This window comes from Macrotis lagotis, chromosome 4 (assembly GCF_037893015.1).
Source record: "Macrotis lagotis isolate mMagLag1 chromosome 4, bilby.v1.9.chrom.fasta, whole genome shotgun sequence".
NCBI classification, from domain to species: domain Eukaryota; kingdom Metazoa; phylum Chordata; class Mammalia; order Peramelemorphia; family Peramelidae; genus Macrotis; species Macrotis lagotis.
In genome coordinates, this window is record NC_133661.1 from 72,535,245 (window position 1) to 72,550,906 (window position 15,662).

Genomic DNA, 15,662 nt, shown 5'->3' on the forward strand with positions numbered 1-15,662 from the left:
AGCTTCTGAGTGTTTTGGGGTAAAGCAGAAATGAGAGTTTCTTAGAAGCAAAATGGGACTGACAACAAATTCTTCTTGCTGCTGCTGCAGCTTCTGACTACTGATTGGACAGTTGAAATATATGATTTTTGCTTTCTCCTTTCAGGAGACACTCAGCAAAGTCATCGAATCTGGTCTCCCAGGTCTGCTATTGCAATGTCTTTATATATTTTTTGCTTTTCCATTGGATAAAGATGAGCTGTTTGAAGGTGACTCTCAAGTTCAGAGAATGTTTGTGCAGGTGAGTTGTGGCAGAATGGGGCACAACTTCTGGCTAAGGGCAAGATTGACTCTTTCGGGGACCAATTCTCTTGACTTCTTCAACATTCCCTCCTCTCCTTCATCCATGTTCCTGCTCCTTTGCCTTCAATTCTGTTTTTGATGAAAAATTTCCATTATTTCACATCTACAGAAATGATTTGTGGGTAATTTGCTTATGGGTAAATTGATCCCTATTTTCTTGATCCATCTTACTTCACTCAGTCTTTTCTAGCTATATTGTACTTTCTGTTGTTTAGGCATCATGGTCAGTTACTTATTGTAATTTGTATCCAGAAATTCAAAATGGAATAATGGAAAGTGGGTGCTAGAGGATCTAGGGTTTGGATTCTTATTACCGATGCGACCTGAGGCTAGTCATTCCACCTTAAAGTCCCTGTTTTCTCATTTGTAAAGTGAGAGAGTTGGCTTAGATTAGATGATCTCTAAGGTTTTTTGGTTTTGTTTTCCCCAGCTCCAAATCTATTATCCAATCACTCTCATTGTGACAGAGCACTTACCACCCAAACCCTTCTTGATTCTGCTTCTCCTGGACTCTAAAACATGGCTAGTAAAAGTTATAGACTCCTTGTGTCTGCTACAAATTTATTTTTTTAAATACTGATGTATTATTGCTTGAAATAGATAGTAAAGAAAAGAAATCAGTAAGACAACTAGTATTTATGAGTTGTGATTGGGGATAGGAAGAAAGGCCCAACCCCAACAGTCCTTGCCTTCAAAGAGCTCACAGTCTTATGGAGGACACAACACTGAAGCATATACATATAAGACACAACCCAGATCAATTGGAGCTAATCAAGAGAGGGAAAGTGCTGCTATTTTTTATTAAATATGAGAAAAAGTCAGTCTCAGAGAGAAAAAATAATCCAAGGTTCCACTGCTAGCACATGTTTAAAGTAGGATTCTGCTCCAATATTCTGTTTACAAATCTGGAGTTAAACAGGCATGATCTTAGACAAGTCACATCACCCTTTTCCTCAGTTTCCCCAATTAGAGAAGGAAATAGCAAACCACTCAGAATCTTTACTAAGATTACTCAGAATCTTTACTAATCTTTACTAACCTCCCCTCCCCACCAAAGAAAACCCCAAATGGGGTCACAAAGAGTTGGACATGATTGAAAATGACTGAATAACAATATTGTAGAAGGCATCTTGGCAATGGATAAAGAGATGAACTTGAAGTTTATAAGATTTAGTTATGAGTGTTGCCTAAGACAAATACTAGCCCTATGACCTTGGACTGGTCAGTTAATCCCTCTCCCCATGGATTTACTTCAGGAGATCTGAGAGAAGTTTCCATATTAGGAATTCTGCATAGAGATGACATTAAATTTCTATATAAAATTATGAATGATATTGTGCTATATTTTATATGGTCAGGTAAGTCCTGAGATTTTTGTAGGATACACTTTCTCTAATCAGAAAACAATTGGATTTTCTTTTTCAGATGATGCTTAACATTTACAGTGACCCACAGGGGGTGGAAGAACTTCTCCTTGGCAGTGAACTCCAGTCTCTTCTGATTGCAACATCTTCTCTTTGGGAACAGAGCAGCCTTTCCTGGAAAGAACCAACCTTCACTGTGCTTAAGGCCATCTCAAAGGCCCAGAGCCCAAGTGTCATCAGCTACTTACAAAGTAGGTTTCATAGAACTTGGCTGAACAGAAAAGCTGTCTTTGAATTCCTCATAACAAATCTTCATTGCAAATACATTATGTCTAAGAGTTGAGGTTTAAAAATTAATTCAATTTTAAGCCATTTCCTCCAGGGTCTATATCAATAACCCTTAATTATATATTATGTTTTCTTTTCTTTTTTTTTTCAAGGCAATGGGGCTAAGTGGCTTGCCCAAGGCCACACAGCTAGGTAATTAAGTGTCTGAGGCCGGATTTGAACTCAGGTACTCCTGACTCCAGGGCTGGTGCTCTATCCACTGCACTACCTAGCAGCCCCCATAACCTAATAATAATGAAGTTATTATGACTTTGGCATTATATAACACCTTCTTGCCAAAGAACTGACACATATAATTTCAATTATCTCCATACTTTTTTAAACTAAAAAATTGTCTATATAGTTTCTTGTACCTGATTAGAAAAGTGATCTAGAGGAGAGTTGTAACTATCTAAGAGAAAAGATTGGAACAGAAAGGTATTTGGATTTATATATTAGATACACAAAATAAATTATCCTTAATGTGTAACCCATAATCCTATTAGAGTTTGTCATAAAAGGCAGACAGACCAGGCAACTAGATAGAGCCTATTCATGAACCTTCCTCTTATTCCAGTCATATTGCTCTGGTGTCTTCTGATCTATTTTGGGTTGGTGTCTTTCCAATTATTCTAACCAGTATTTAGTGCTGAGGGTAGAGAAAGGTCTCTTGCAGAAGGCGGTGTGTGAGTTGAATCCTGAAGAATTCTAGAGATTCTATGAGGCAGAGGTGAAGAGGAATAATCTTATTCCTGACTAAGGACACAGTCACTGCAAAGATGTGGAGATATGAGATAGAGCATTATGTATAGACCAAATGGTGGACAATTATGACTGAATCACTGTAGAATGGAAAGCTAGGCAGGGGCCAGATTGTGAAAAGTGCCCTCTAGAATAACCTGAAAAACCCCTAAATAAGAGTGTGTGACTAGACCACATCTGAGCATGGCCCATATGTTGTCACTGCCATCCACAGCACACTCTTCTTTCTGATGGCTAAAGAATGATGCTGCTTTGTTGGTGATCAATCTTCAGATTTATGTCATAGATTTAAAGAAATATTGAACAACTGGGAGGGGAAACATGCCTATAAGAGTTATTTGTTCCTGCCTAGTAGTAGTAGTAGTAGTAGTAGTAGTAGTAGTAGAAGTAGTAGTAGTAGTAGTAGTAGTAGTAGTAGTAGTAGAAGTAGTAGTAGTAGTAGTAGTAGTAGCAACAGCCCCTGGACTCAGCATCCACTTTTTCCATGGTCTCTGAATACCTGCAGATGAGGGATGCTTCTCCAGCACAATCAAGAAGGGAAAGGACAGTTACCAGTTCTTACAATGAAACCAATGAAATCCTTTCCTCTGGCTGGAAACAGACAAGATAATGGAAAATAGTTTGGGACTTCCTTAAAAGGGAGTTATTTACAGAAAAAAATTTAAAAAATGAATATTCCGTGATCCAGTTGACTCTGGTTTTTAGAAATCAAATCTAGCTTCTGAGGTAAGGACGTCAATAGACCCATCACTGATATGGACATTAGGACCTTTACTTTCATGAGTGGGGAGAGGAGATGCAACCAAGTGTTTTTCTTTCCAAGTTTGGTAGTTACTTCAAGACTGCTCTCAGCTCAATAGATTATTTATTGATGGTTATACTGACCATGGATCACTTGAGGACTTTAAATTGTATAGCATTGTCCTGGCATCGTGCCATGCTAGTAAATATGGCTATATAGTAAAAGTTGCTCAGAGACAGCAGGGGTGAGTGGCTTAAAAAAGGTGAAGCCCAGATGTGTCAGATGTTATAACAGCTCAAGAAGGAAGAATATTATGCAGATATATGGCACTGTTTCAGATTTCTTGATAGACGACTTTTGTCTGAGTCTACAAATTATGGAAAGTAACATTTAGGTACTTTCCTCTCCTTCCCATCCTCCTCCTTCCTTCTTTTCTCCCTTCTCCCTTCTCTCTTTCTCTCACTCCCTTTTTACTTCCTCTCCACTTGCAGCCACAAAAAGGGGACTTGAAGAGATGGATTTGATTCAGAGATAAAAATAAATTCAATTCAATTCAACAAGCAAATTCAAGAGCCTTTATAAATATAAAATGAATGATAGTTACTCTCCCCAGGGAGGGGAGTATGGCACTGGAGGGGGCAAGGGTACATTAGGTTAATAGATAAGTAAATATATGATAATTGGAGGTGAAAATGCTAATAATTAGAAGAAACAATTAAGAATCCATATAGGAGGTTGCGCCTAATATGAACCATGAAGGAAGCTAGTTGGGAAGGGAGGCAAGGTTGGAGGTTCAAGGTTTCCATAAGACCAATTAACAATGCTATGTTTTAGGGCCAAATATGGCACCCCTATTTTTTTAGATAGGTGCTATTGGTCACTAATGAAGTAGTTTCACAAATCTGAGATATTAAATCTAGGAAAACTGAGAGATGCTCAGTGTATTAAGGGAAATTTCATCCAGGAAGACTAGACATAGGTCAGTGTTGTCAATTTATACTTCAGAATACCTTGCTCATGCACAGTGTGCTGGCCTGCCCTGATGAATTTAAGTTAATGATAGGCAGCATGGAATAGGAGATAGAAAGTTGGCTGAGAACAACTTGGGGTCAAGCTGCTTCTGACAATATGGGAACTATGACTCTCATTTAACCTCTTAGTGAACTAAGGTGTGGACAAGACATGGCTCTGTGTTGGCAAAACCTCATCAGGAGTTTGTTATACTAATAAAATTAAAGATCTTGGATGATAATAATGTGTGAATATATATTATACATACATGCATAGATATTAAACTTGTAAGTAAGAAAGTATATACTTAGGTGCATATCTTTGGGATATATAAATAGACACATATAGAGAAGCAGACACACAACTTGTTTCTGCTGCTGCTCTGTGTGTGAATATATTCTTAGATATTCATATATGCACATATATAATAATACACACAAGTTTCAATACACTTAGTGGCTATACATATATGCATGTAAGCACTTATATGCATGCATCAAACACACACATACATACACGTATATAATATATATATGTATATATATATATATGTGCATACATATAAAAGGATTGACTTAAAAGGCTGAAAGCAGTGATTTTATGTCTATTCATCTGGGCTAGATGAAAGTCTCACCATTAAAATGATCCTTACTTTTCTTTGAACAAAAAGCTAAATTGAAAAGCTTCTTTTTTGGTTGACTTACTGATTTTTTTTTTCAAGATGTAATTTAGAGGGCTTTAGTCCAGTTGGTCTGTGACCAGCATTGGTAGGAGTTGGTGTTTTTGAACTAGCTAAGCAAACATACTGTTTTCTCTGGCAGCTTCAAATTCCATTAAAATGGCCATCCAGAATCTCTCAAGACTGCTGGACACCTTGTGTCCCCGGGAAGCCAGTGAAGTGGCCAGCCTCATCTTGTATTTTGTGAAGGATTCCCATTCCATTTCATCCATGCTGCTTCTTGAGTTTGAGAACAGTGACGGCTACCCTATGTTGCTCAAAATTTTACTTCGGTAAGTATAGCTTTTTTTAGATGGCAGCCCATGTGGAGGGAGGTGTTGGTAGGGTAGGAGATCCAGGGTAAGAAAATAAATATTTTAACCCCTAGGGGCTTGGAAGGCCCTTTCATAGGCCTATAGACTTAGACTTGGAAGGAATTTCAAAGGTCATCCAATCCAATTTCTTTATTTATAGTTGAGTAAAAGAAAACCCAGAGGTCACACAGGAAGTAAATGTTAGAAGTAAGGTTTAAAGTCAAGCCCAAGAACTCTACAGTCAAGGTTTTCTTTGCTGCATGTTTTCTTTGTTGTTGCTTGTCCTTCATTTTGGAAGATGACATCAGGGAGTTGATGCCATTGACATGCATATAGATTGGATTTGGGTTGGGTGTGGGAGGGTGCTGGGCTAAGTCAATAGCCATATTTTTACCTCCAGAGCCTTCTGGGTCCAGTGGCCAGATTTGGATCAGGATGACTGAAGATGGCCCTGGATTTGAGGCAGTTAGGATTAAATGACTTGCCCCAGGTCACTCAGCTAGTAAGTGTCAAGTATCTGAGACTGGATTTGAACTCAGATCCTCCTGACCCCAGGGCCAGTGCCTTATCCACTTTGTCATAGGTCACACAGTGAACAGAGCTCTGACCCGGGAGTCAGAACAGGAGTTTGAATCCTTGATACTATTAGCTGTGTGACCTTGGGAAAATCACTTAACCCTGATTGCCTCCCATCCAGGATCACCTCCAGTTCTTCTGATTCATATCTGACCCCTGGATCCAGATGGAGGAGAAAGTAAGATTGGTGGAACAGCCGCCCCCCACCACTCAAATCCAATCCACATGCATGTCATGGTATCACCTCCCTGATGCTGTGGTCTTGTTAGAGGTGAAAGACAAACATCATTATCTGCTCCAAACTTTCCCTTTAGTTAGATTGTGAGTTCTTTGAGGGCCGGGACTATTTTTTTTTTTTTGTCTTCCTTGATATCCTCAGGCTTAGCACTGCCTGGCTTAATAAATGCTTATTGACTCACTGACTAATAGAGTCATTTCTAACCAAGTTTCATAAGATGGGCAGTGATTCAAGTTACTTCCTGCCATTCATGGTGGTAGCAATCCTCCAGCAGAAAGGTGAGCCAATCAATGTATGAGTATTTATTAAGTGCCTGCTCTTAGAGAGCTCACAGTTAAATGGAATTTTGGAGGAAGTGAGACTTTAGCCAGAATTGAAATTCTACTTCTCTGGGTGGCCCCTGGAGCAGGTCTCTCATGGGGCTGACTAGTGTGTTGCCCTTGGGCTTGGCTTCAGAAATCCAAAGAAATTGCCTGCTTTACTAAAAATACAGAGGATGGGGAACCTATGGTCCATTAAAAGAAAATTGATATTCAGCTCTTTGAGGAGACTAGAATGAAGAAACCTGTCATCTGTGAACACTGGCCTTTCCTTTAGCTTCAGGTTAGTGCTGCTGTCCAGCAGACAGTTGTAAGGATCTGCTGGGACTCCAGGAGTCATTCAATGAATACTTGGGAAGTGAATATGCACTAATATTCTTGTATCAGAGACACTAATGACATCCGAACATTTATTATCATATTATCATATCACTTTTATAGAGCTCTAGATAACCAGAATGTGGTATAGGAGCTCTATTCATCCATCCATCCATATCTATCTATCCATGATCATCTCTCTCTCTCTCTCTCTCTCTCTCTCTCTCTCTCTCTCTCTCTCTCTCTCTCTCTCCTATTCCCTCTTCTCTCTTTCTTTATTTCTTCCTTCTTTTCTTCCTTCCTTCCTTTCCTCCCCCTCTCTTCTTTCCTTCTTTCCTTCCCTCCCCTCTCTTCTTTCCTTCCTTCCTTCCTTCCTTCCTTCCTTCCTTCCTTCCTTCCTTCCTTCCTTCCTCCCTCCCTTCCTTCCTTTCTTCCCTCCCTCCCTCTCTCTGTTTTCTTTCTTGTTTGTATGTGTGTATATACCTATACCTATCTACCATACATATATACACATCTCTTTTCCTATCTGCACACTTGCATTCACACACATGTATATAAGTAGATGTGTATATAAATCTTCACTTAGCTATTACATACATATCTCTGTACACGTATAAACCTCTCTCTCCCTCTGTCTCTGTCTCTGAATTTGTCTGTCTCTGCCTTTCCCTCTCTGTCTCTCTTGTCTCTTGTCTCTGTCTTTGTCTCTGTCTGTCTGTCTGTCTGTCTCTCTTTCAGGAGAAGGGATACAGTGATAAGAACCTTGTTTTTTGAGTAAGAGGACCTGACTTCTAATCTTAGATCTCTTACTCATTTATTCCATGTGAACTTAACCTTATGGCGTTTGCATTTGCTCATCTTTAGAATCATGAATATATGATCTCCAAGGTTACTTGAAGTTTTAAATTTATAATCTTAAAATACTGACTTTGAATACCGACTTTGGAGTCAGATGATCCAGACTTTTTTATTTACCACTTATGGCTCCTTGGATAAATGATGTCCCCTTTCAGAACCTCTGTTCTGGGGTTTGGACTAGAAGGTCTCTGAGTTTCCATGAACCTTTAGTAAGTAAGACTACGAGTACAGACTCTGGAATAAGAAGATGTAGGCAGGGCTTAATATGATGTCTGGCATACAGCAGGTGCTTAATAAATGTTTGCTGGCTGGTAGCTGCTATTTGCTATCTGTGTGACTCAGAATCTGTTCCAGCCCCTCATCTGTAAAATGCTAGGCTCAGTTTAGGTGGCCTCCAATGTCTCTTCCAGCTTGAGATCCTTGGTCTTCTTAAACATTCTACCTCTGGCATTTTCCTAGGTAACTCTTTAGACTCCACAGGAAGAACTTTTGAACTTTTTGATCAAATAGGAGAAACCCCTAGGTTTCGCTTGGAGAAGGGAGCAGGTGAAGAGTGCAGCATTATGTCCTCCTCTCTGGAAGATGTGCACGGACTAATTAGGCTATATGCCTAAAGTTACAGAACTTGTCCACAATAAAGAATAGTTGGTTTCTTGGATAGTCAACTTTGTATTGAATAGATAAAAGACTGAAATGTGCAGAGAGAAAGGAACTAAAATGTTCTACTCCAGCTTTAGGGATTATAAGTCATTTTAACTCAATATCCTCTCTTCAGTGCCTAAAATCACGTTGAAGTTATACCAGATTTGAAGTCTTTTTCCACAGAAAAAGACTATAGTAAACATGGTATAAAAGAAGGAAGTCTATAGTAGTATGACCTAGTGAATATACTATTGGACTTGGATTTACTGGACTTGGAAGTCCTGGGTTCTAATCCTACCTCTGATAATTTCTCTGTTCATCAATTTCCTGATATGAAAAATGAGAATGTTATCTCGTTATTACGCTGAACTCATAGTACCACAGAGTGAATAATCAGAAGCGTGTTTATATAATGGTTGATTGAGAGACAATTATGGCAAGTGGATGCCCTTGGTTTCAGATAGTCCTGGGTCCTAGTATCACCTGTGATGCATACTGCATATGTGATTTTGGGCCAAGTACTGGGCTTCTCAGTACCCCGGGGCAACTCTTTTATAAAGATGTTGCTGATCTGCATTGGTAGAGGATATTTCTGCAGTAGATAGAGTACCAGACTAGAGTCAGGACAACTTCATCTTCCTGAGTTCAGAAACAGCTTCAGACACTTATTATCTCTACCTGTATGATCCTGGGAAAATCACTTACCCCTGTTTGCCTCAATTTCCTCATCTGTCAAATGAGCTGGAGAAGGAAAGGGAAAGCTACTCCAGTATCTTTACCAAGAAAAACCCCAAATGGGGTCACAAAAAGTCAGATATAACTGAACATGACCAAGCAATCATAATATCCTAACGGGGAGTGCTACTAATATACTATCAGTTATTAATCTTCATAAAGAAAAGAAATGATTTAGCTGAACTAGAAACTGAGGCAGAGTTCTAACGTCCCCCATCTGAATTATAGAGTACTCTGCACTGCAAGGATATAAGGGAAATTTCCTTGGTTCTCCTCCGGCTTGTTGGAACTCCTAATTTCTTCTGGGAGAGGGTGCCCTTTTGATGTTGCTGCTATTGAACCTGTATAGCTAGTGGCTTTCTCTTGTCTTCACCTTCTATAGCAGATATAGGTGTCTCGTGACAATTTGTCTAGTTTAGCCACAGATCCTCTAGGTATATCTATAGCCCCAAAGAGCTGTTTGGGGTAAACCAATGACTTTGGCATATTTGCCCAATGACACAATGCATTCCTTTTCCCTAGGTATGGGGAAATTTCAGACAATGAAGCAGAGCCCAATCTGGAAGAGCTTTTGGAGCTGCTGGTATGGCTCACCATCTGTGGGAGGACAGACCTGAAGGTGTTTGACAGTGTCACTTACCCTCAGCTAGATAGTTTTAAGTTCCAGTATGAACCCTCAGGTAGAGTATATTTTCTCATTCTCTTCTCTTGTCTAGTAGTTTATTATTCTTGAGATTTGTTGTGCTTCCATTGAATGTTTCCTCAGATGGCTCATTGTGGGGTAGACATGACTCCAGGTTCCCAAAGACTAAGGCAGTAGATCCAAGACTCTGACTGCCTCTGCCAAGCTGAGAGGCTTCCATTATCCTTAGACCAGCCCAGCTCCAACTAAGGAAGCACATTGCCAGGCTAGTCACTGGGACATGATTATATTACTGTCACAGACATTGTTATTAGAGACCATCAACTAAGTCACAGAGGAGCCATGATGCTCATAGAATTAGAGGTCCGTAAAGTATTGTGGCTTGCTGTGCTCTGATAGACCTAGAAAATGGGCCTTAATTCCTGTAATCTTACACATAGAAAACAATATTTTTGCTTTTAAATGACTCATTCTATTTGACTATTATTTTATAAAGAGAAGTGATTTGTTACATGAATTGCATCAACCCAATGGTCTTTATTTTAATTAATCAACTGATTAATACATTTATAGGGGTCAATCTAAATTCATCTTACTCAGAACTCATCTATATCTACATGTATGAAGTCAAGGTTGGAAGGTCAAAGACAGCCTCTCCCACTACAAAGGAACTCGCCATTCATGCCAGAAAGAGCCAAATAAAAGTTTAAAGACCAACTCCCCCTACTCCATGAAAAGAGGACCAAAATATATTTACTATAAATGTCTCCTGAGATCTAGGGCTTAGTCTAACTGTGAGCCCAGGGGCCCTTGGCGGGGAGAAGCTTTGTTCTGTTCACTAAGGATAATTTATCTTTCCAAACCCTCCCTTAGGACCTACGGATTGGAAGACTTGAGTTTAAGTCCTTTCTATGACACATTCTGGAAACCTAGGGAAATCACTTAACTTTTTACCATCCTAGGACACTTCCTAGCAGAATTTATAGATTAAAAATGGTGTTGATTCATTTTGACAGAGGGAATCCCCTACTTTCATGAAATCAAACGTCTAAACTAAAACAAAAGGTGGGGGACTGTGCAGTGAATTTGTATCTATTGAAGGTATGTGTTATCCTGGGCAAGTCACTTAACCTTGTTGCCTCAGTCTCCTCATCTATAAAATGAACTGGAATAGAAATGGCAAACCATTCTAGTATCTTTGCCAAGAAAACCCCAAATGGCGTCATGAAGAGTTGGATACAAATGAAAAATGATTAAGTGAAAATGCAATATAGTTCCTGGTTATGGATTAAGCACTATATAAATATTATTGTTACTATTCGTTTATTTTACCTAATTCACACTAAAACTCTAACAAGTCAAAGACTGAGTCTTCTTCCATTTTTTTCTGGCTAATTCCCTAAAGGAATACCATTTTAACTATTTTTAACATTATAATTAGTGCAACAAATATTTCAAGAAATATATAAGCCTTTAGTATTTTCATTTTCTCTGCAGAGATGACAGTGAAAAACCTCCAGGCTTTTCAAGTGCTGCAAAATGCCTTCCTGAAAACCAGTAATCCCCTTCTCTGTCGAAAAATATTATCCAGCATCAAAACAATATGGACCTGGAATGGAAGGAACTTTTTCCTCTTGGAGTGGACCCTGCAGCCTATCTCCCAGTTTATGGAAATCATCCACCTGAAGCCTGCCCTGGCTCAGATGCAGCTCTTCCAGTTGCTGGAGTTTGTGGTGTTTGATCTGTCTTTTATTCCACATGAAATTCTCAAAAAAGTGCAGAATTTGATCAAGGAGAGCCTAGTACCATCCTGTACCTTAGTGGCCTTGCGGAGCCTCCACAGGATCATTGCTCACAATTTACTCTTTACTGACATATTCAGGGACTCAGGGCTTTTGGGTCTCTTGCTGGCACAGCTACGAAAACAGGCAAAGATCATGAGGAAGACGGGTATGGTTCAGAGATCGCAGTAAGAATAATCTGTTTCCTGACCTTGCTGGGTTTTTTTTTTTAACTCCTAACTAACATCTTACCTGCTGGAAGCCTCCCCTAACTTCTCTTAATTTCATTTCTTTCCCCTTTTTAATTTATTTCCTATTTATCTTGTCTCTTCCATTGGATTGCAAGCTCCTTGAGGGCAGAACCCATCTTTCCTTCTTTTTATAACACCAGTTCCTGGCAGATAGCTGACACTTAGTAAATATTTATGAATGGAATTGTTTCATGGTTCTGTTTTTGGAAGCTGACCTGAAAGGACCCATTTTTTTCCAGAATCAATAGGAAGATATAGGGTGTAAGAGGAGATGCCAAGTTAATTGACATTTTCTTGTCCACTCTACGTGAACTTAATTATTTTGAACTTAATAGACTGTTGAAAGCATAAAATGAATCAGTTTATAGTCATTCTCATATATCTTCCTTATTAAAATAAATATACAGATTTGACTTTTATTTTATTTCTTTTAAGAACTCTCAGCCTCAAAACTTTTTTCACCAGTGAAATTCAGCAACTCATCTGAAGCATAACTTTAGAAATTTACCTGAGCACAGAGGTATTAAGTTATTGGCCATAGTCACACAATTACTATGTTTTAGAAGCAGGATCTGAACTAGGTTTTACTGGTTCTAAGGCTAGCCCTTGATCTGTTATTCCAGACCTCATTTGAATATTCCCTCACTATTTCCCCCCTATATATCTAGAATTCTTAATCAGCAAGGGAAAAGCAATTAGGACTCAAAAAAAAAAAAAAAAAGAAAAGCAATCAGGCCAAAGACTAAAAGTTAAATCTGCATGCCTTGAGGAAGAACAGACATGGTATTTAGAGCTTTTTGTATTGATATGTTGAACATGTAAGACTCTTATACAGTAAATTCTGAGAAATGAATATACCTGAGCTGTCTAAAATCTCTTTTCTTGGTAATAACTTTGGACCAGTTGATTATGATGTTACAAATAATGCAGATTAATCACAAGTTTGTTCTTCTCTTATCCTTTAAAATAAAAGGTCTTAAATCATAGTGATATAAAACAATCATTATTTCATTTTTTATATGGAAGGAAACAGAGGATCGTCCAGTTTTGAGTATATGGACAAAGACCTGACCTGTGTGATGCTGAAAATTGTGGCTTCTCTACTTCAGGGTTCTGTTCGAAATGCAGGTAAGAGAGATTCACAATGTAAATACTTCATAAATCTTATAGCTACTGGATGTTAGCTATGATGTCTTCATCAATGACTACTCAAATGGAGAATAAGCAGACAATAGATAGATGATAGATAGATAGACAGATAGATAGATGGATATATAGATAAATGGATGGATGGATGAATGGATAGATGGATGGGTAGATGGATGATGGATGGAAGGATGGAAATATAAAAAATGCATTCAGAAAGAATTAGTTAGGAAATATGGAAGTAACAGAATTCCTAATTCTTTCTGAATGCACTTTTTCTATTTCATCCATCCATCCATCTATCTATCTATCTATCTATCATCTACCTATTGTCTGCTTATTCTCCAATTGAGTAGTCATTGATGAAGACATCATAGCTAACATCCGGTAGCTATAAGATTTTATTGAACATCAACAAATTAGTGGATTTATTGGCAACTGATTTTTCACTCCAATGATTCCTGAATTAAAAATATTAATATTTTAAGCTTTAATAACAGAAGAGAAGATACAGGAATGGGCAACTAGGAAGTTCATTAAATAGGCAAAGAATCAAGAATATTCATCTTCATGAGTTCAAATTCGATGTTAGACATATACTAATTGTGTGACTGTGAGTAAATCATTTAACTCAGTTTTCTCATCTATAAAATAGCCTAGAGAAGGAAATGGCAAAACATTCCAGTATTTTAATCAAAAACATTTCAAGTGGAGTTATAATGAATCAGATATGACTGAAATGACTTAACAAAAAACTCAAATTTGTTGTTTTTGCCTGGCTCATTAAATATTATTTTGATGTGATAACACCTCATAATGAAAATAATGCATACATGTATTGTTGGTAGTCCTTTCAGCATTTAATAGGTTTCTTAGGGCCTATGGAGTATTTAGTTAAGTATCTAAAGTATTAGATTGGGAATAGAGCTATCAATATAACATTCCTTCTAGCTTTAATCTTCTATCAGTCTATGAATATAAGTAGTATCAAACGAAACAAGGATGTATTTGGCTTCTTTGTTCTGAGAAATTCAAATATTATCTACTGTAAAGAAACATCAAAGAATAAGTTTGATCATGAAGGATAGATGATGAAACAAACTTCCCACCTCTTGGCAAAAGAGGTGGGGGAATTAAAGTGTGAAATATTTCCATCAATCCGTAGTTTCAAAGAAGATTTTAAGATGTTAAAAACAACCTACTCAAAGTCAAAGGAACCCATGGAATAAATCTTTGTCTAGTTTGTGGGGTTCCTATTACAACTAGCTTTTGGGTTTCTTTGCTACTCTCCTATGATGACTTGCAGAGGAAAATGCTCCAGAATTTAGTTTTATATCTTTCTGAATGAAGTTGGAAATATCAATGGGGTGAAATAAAAACTAATATTTTGGACATTTCATAAAGTTAGCATAATGTATGGGAACAAGAATAGGTTAGAGGTAGCTCATATAGTTTATATCTATATTTTAATGCCTATATTTCAGTTATCTGTGATTTCATTGGTGCGTATATGTGTGTTTTATATATGTATGCATTGCTGACATAGATCACAGATGATCTTAGGGAGTTCTAGTCAAACAAATCTATTACACTGTGTAGTCTCCTTGGTAATGAGCTTTTCTGAACTTGATGAAGCTAGTCTTCAGGAAAAAAAAGACACAATTGATGACTGTACTTATTTTCAAAACTTTTCTAGGGTAGTAAGATAGAAATTATATTCTAATAGCATAGGGTTCCTTTCATGTCATGATGAGTCATCAGGATAAGACTTTGATGGTGGATATTTTTCCTTAAACAAACACAAAACATCAGTCAGGAGAGTAAATATATTCTTGTTGCTTTTATCTTAAAATCTTTGAATTTGCTGCCATTTAATTTTTTAGAATATGTTTTTAAAAATAAATTATGTGTCATCAAAAGAAAAAAGTAGTCTAGCAAGGGAAAAGTGAACTTTGAGGATTGCACTGTAAGATAGAGTCGTATTATTATCTTTGCACCATTTTCTTTCATTCACTTCTTAAACTTTCCTTGTGATTCCTAGTTGTCCTGAAAGATCATGGTATGATTCCTTTCATCAAGATTTTTCTGGATGATGAATGCTATCGAAGTGATTCTTTAAGTATCTTGGAACAACTCTCCACCATTAACACTGAAGAATATATGAGCATAATCATTGGAGCCCTGTGCTCTTCAACTCAAGGAGAGCTACATCTGAAATTGGATCTACTTAAGGTGATTTAAATTCCTCTTTTGTGTTTTTATTCTCTTTTCTATACAACATATGCTGTGTGAAATTTTCCATATGCTATAATTTCTTCTTTTTTATCTTATTCTGAAAGAATGCTATTTAAGTATCCTAAAGCAATAAAATGAGACTGCAGAAATTGTGCCAATGTTATAATAAAAATCAAGTAGAGTTTATAAAAAATCTTGTGATATAGGCTTTAAAACAAACAGATACTTCAAATATATCTCTGCATGTAATTCATAATTACATGCAGCAATAAAAATGCAAGCATAAATGCAAGCTTAAATGCAAGCATAAAAAGAAATAATTTCTGCAAGTTCATAAGC

The 15,662-nt window shown here is 37.5% G+C and overlaps 1 protein-coding gene across 1 annotated transcript in view; it reads left to right on the plus strand.

Moving 5' to 3' along the window:
• LOC141521025 (WD repeat- and FYVE domain-containing protein 4-like) overlaps positions 1-15,357 on the plus strand; it is a 56,566-nt gene extending 41,209 nt beyond the window's left edge. Inside the window, exons 5-11 of the mRNA XM_074233117.1 lie at positions 146-280; positions 1,768-1,957; positions 5,370-5,559; positions 9,790-9,947; positions 11,408-11,860; positions 12,969-13,070; positions 15,130-15,357. Coding sequence (XP_074089218.1) covers positions 146-280; positions 1,768-1,957; positions 5,370-5,559; positions 9,790-9,947; positions 11,408-11,860; positions 12,969-13,070; positions 15,130-15,329 — 1,428 coding nt within the window. The 3' untranslated portion in view covers positions 15,330-15,357. The remainder of the gene's footprint in view (positions 1-145; positions 281-1,767; positions 1,958-5,369; positions 5,560-9,789; positions 9,948-11,407; positions 11,861-12,968; positions 13,071-15,129) is intronic.
• Positions 15,358-15,662: the final 305 nt, after the last annotated feature.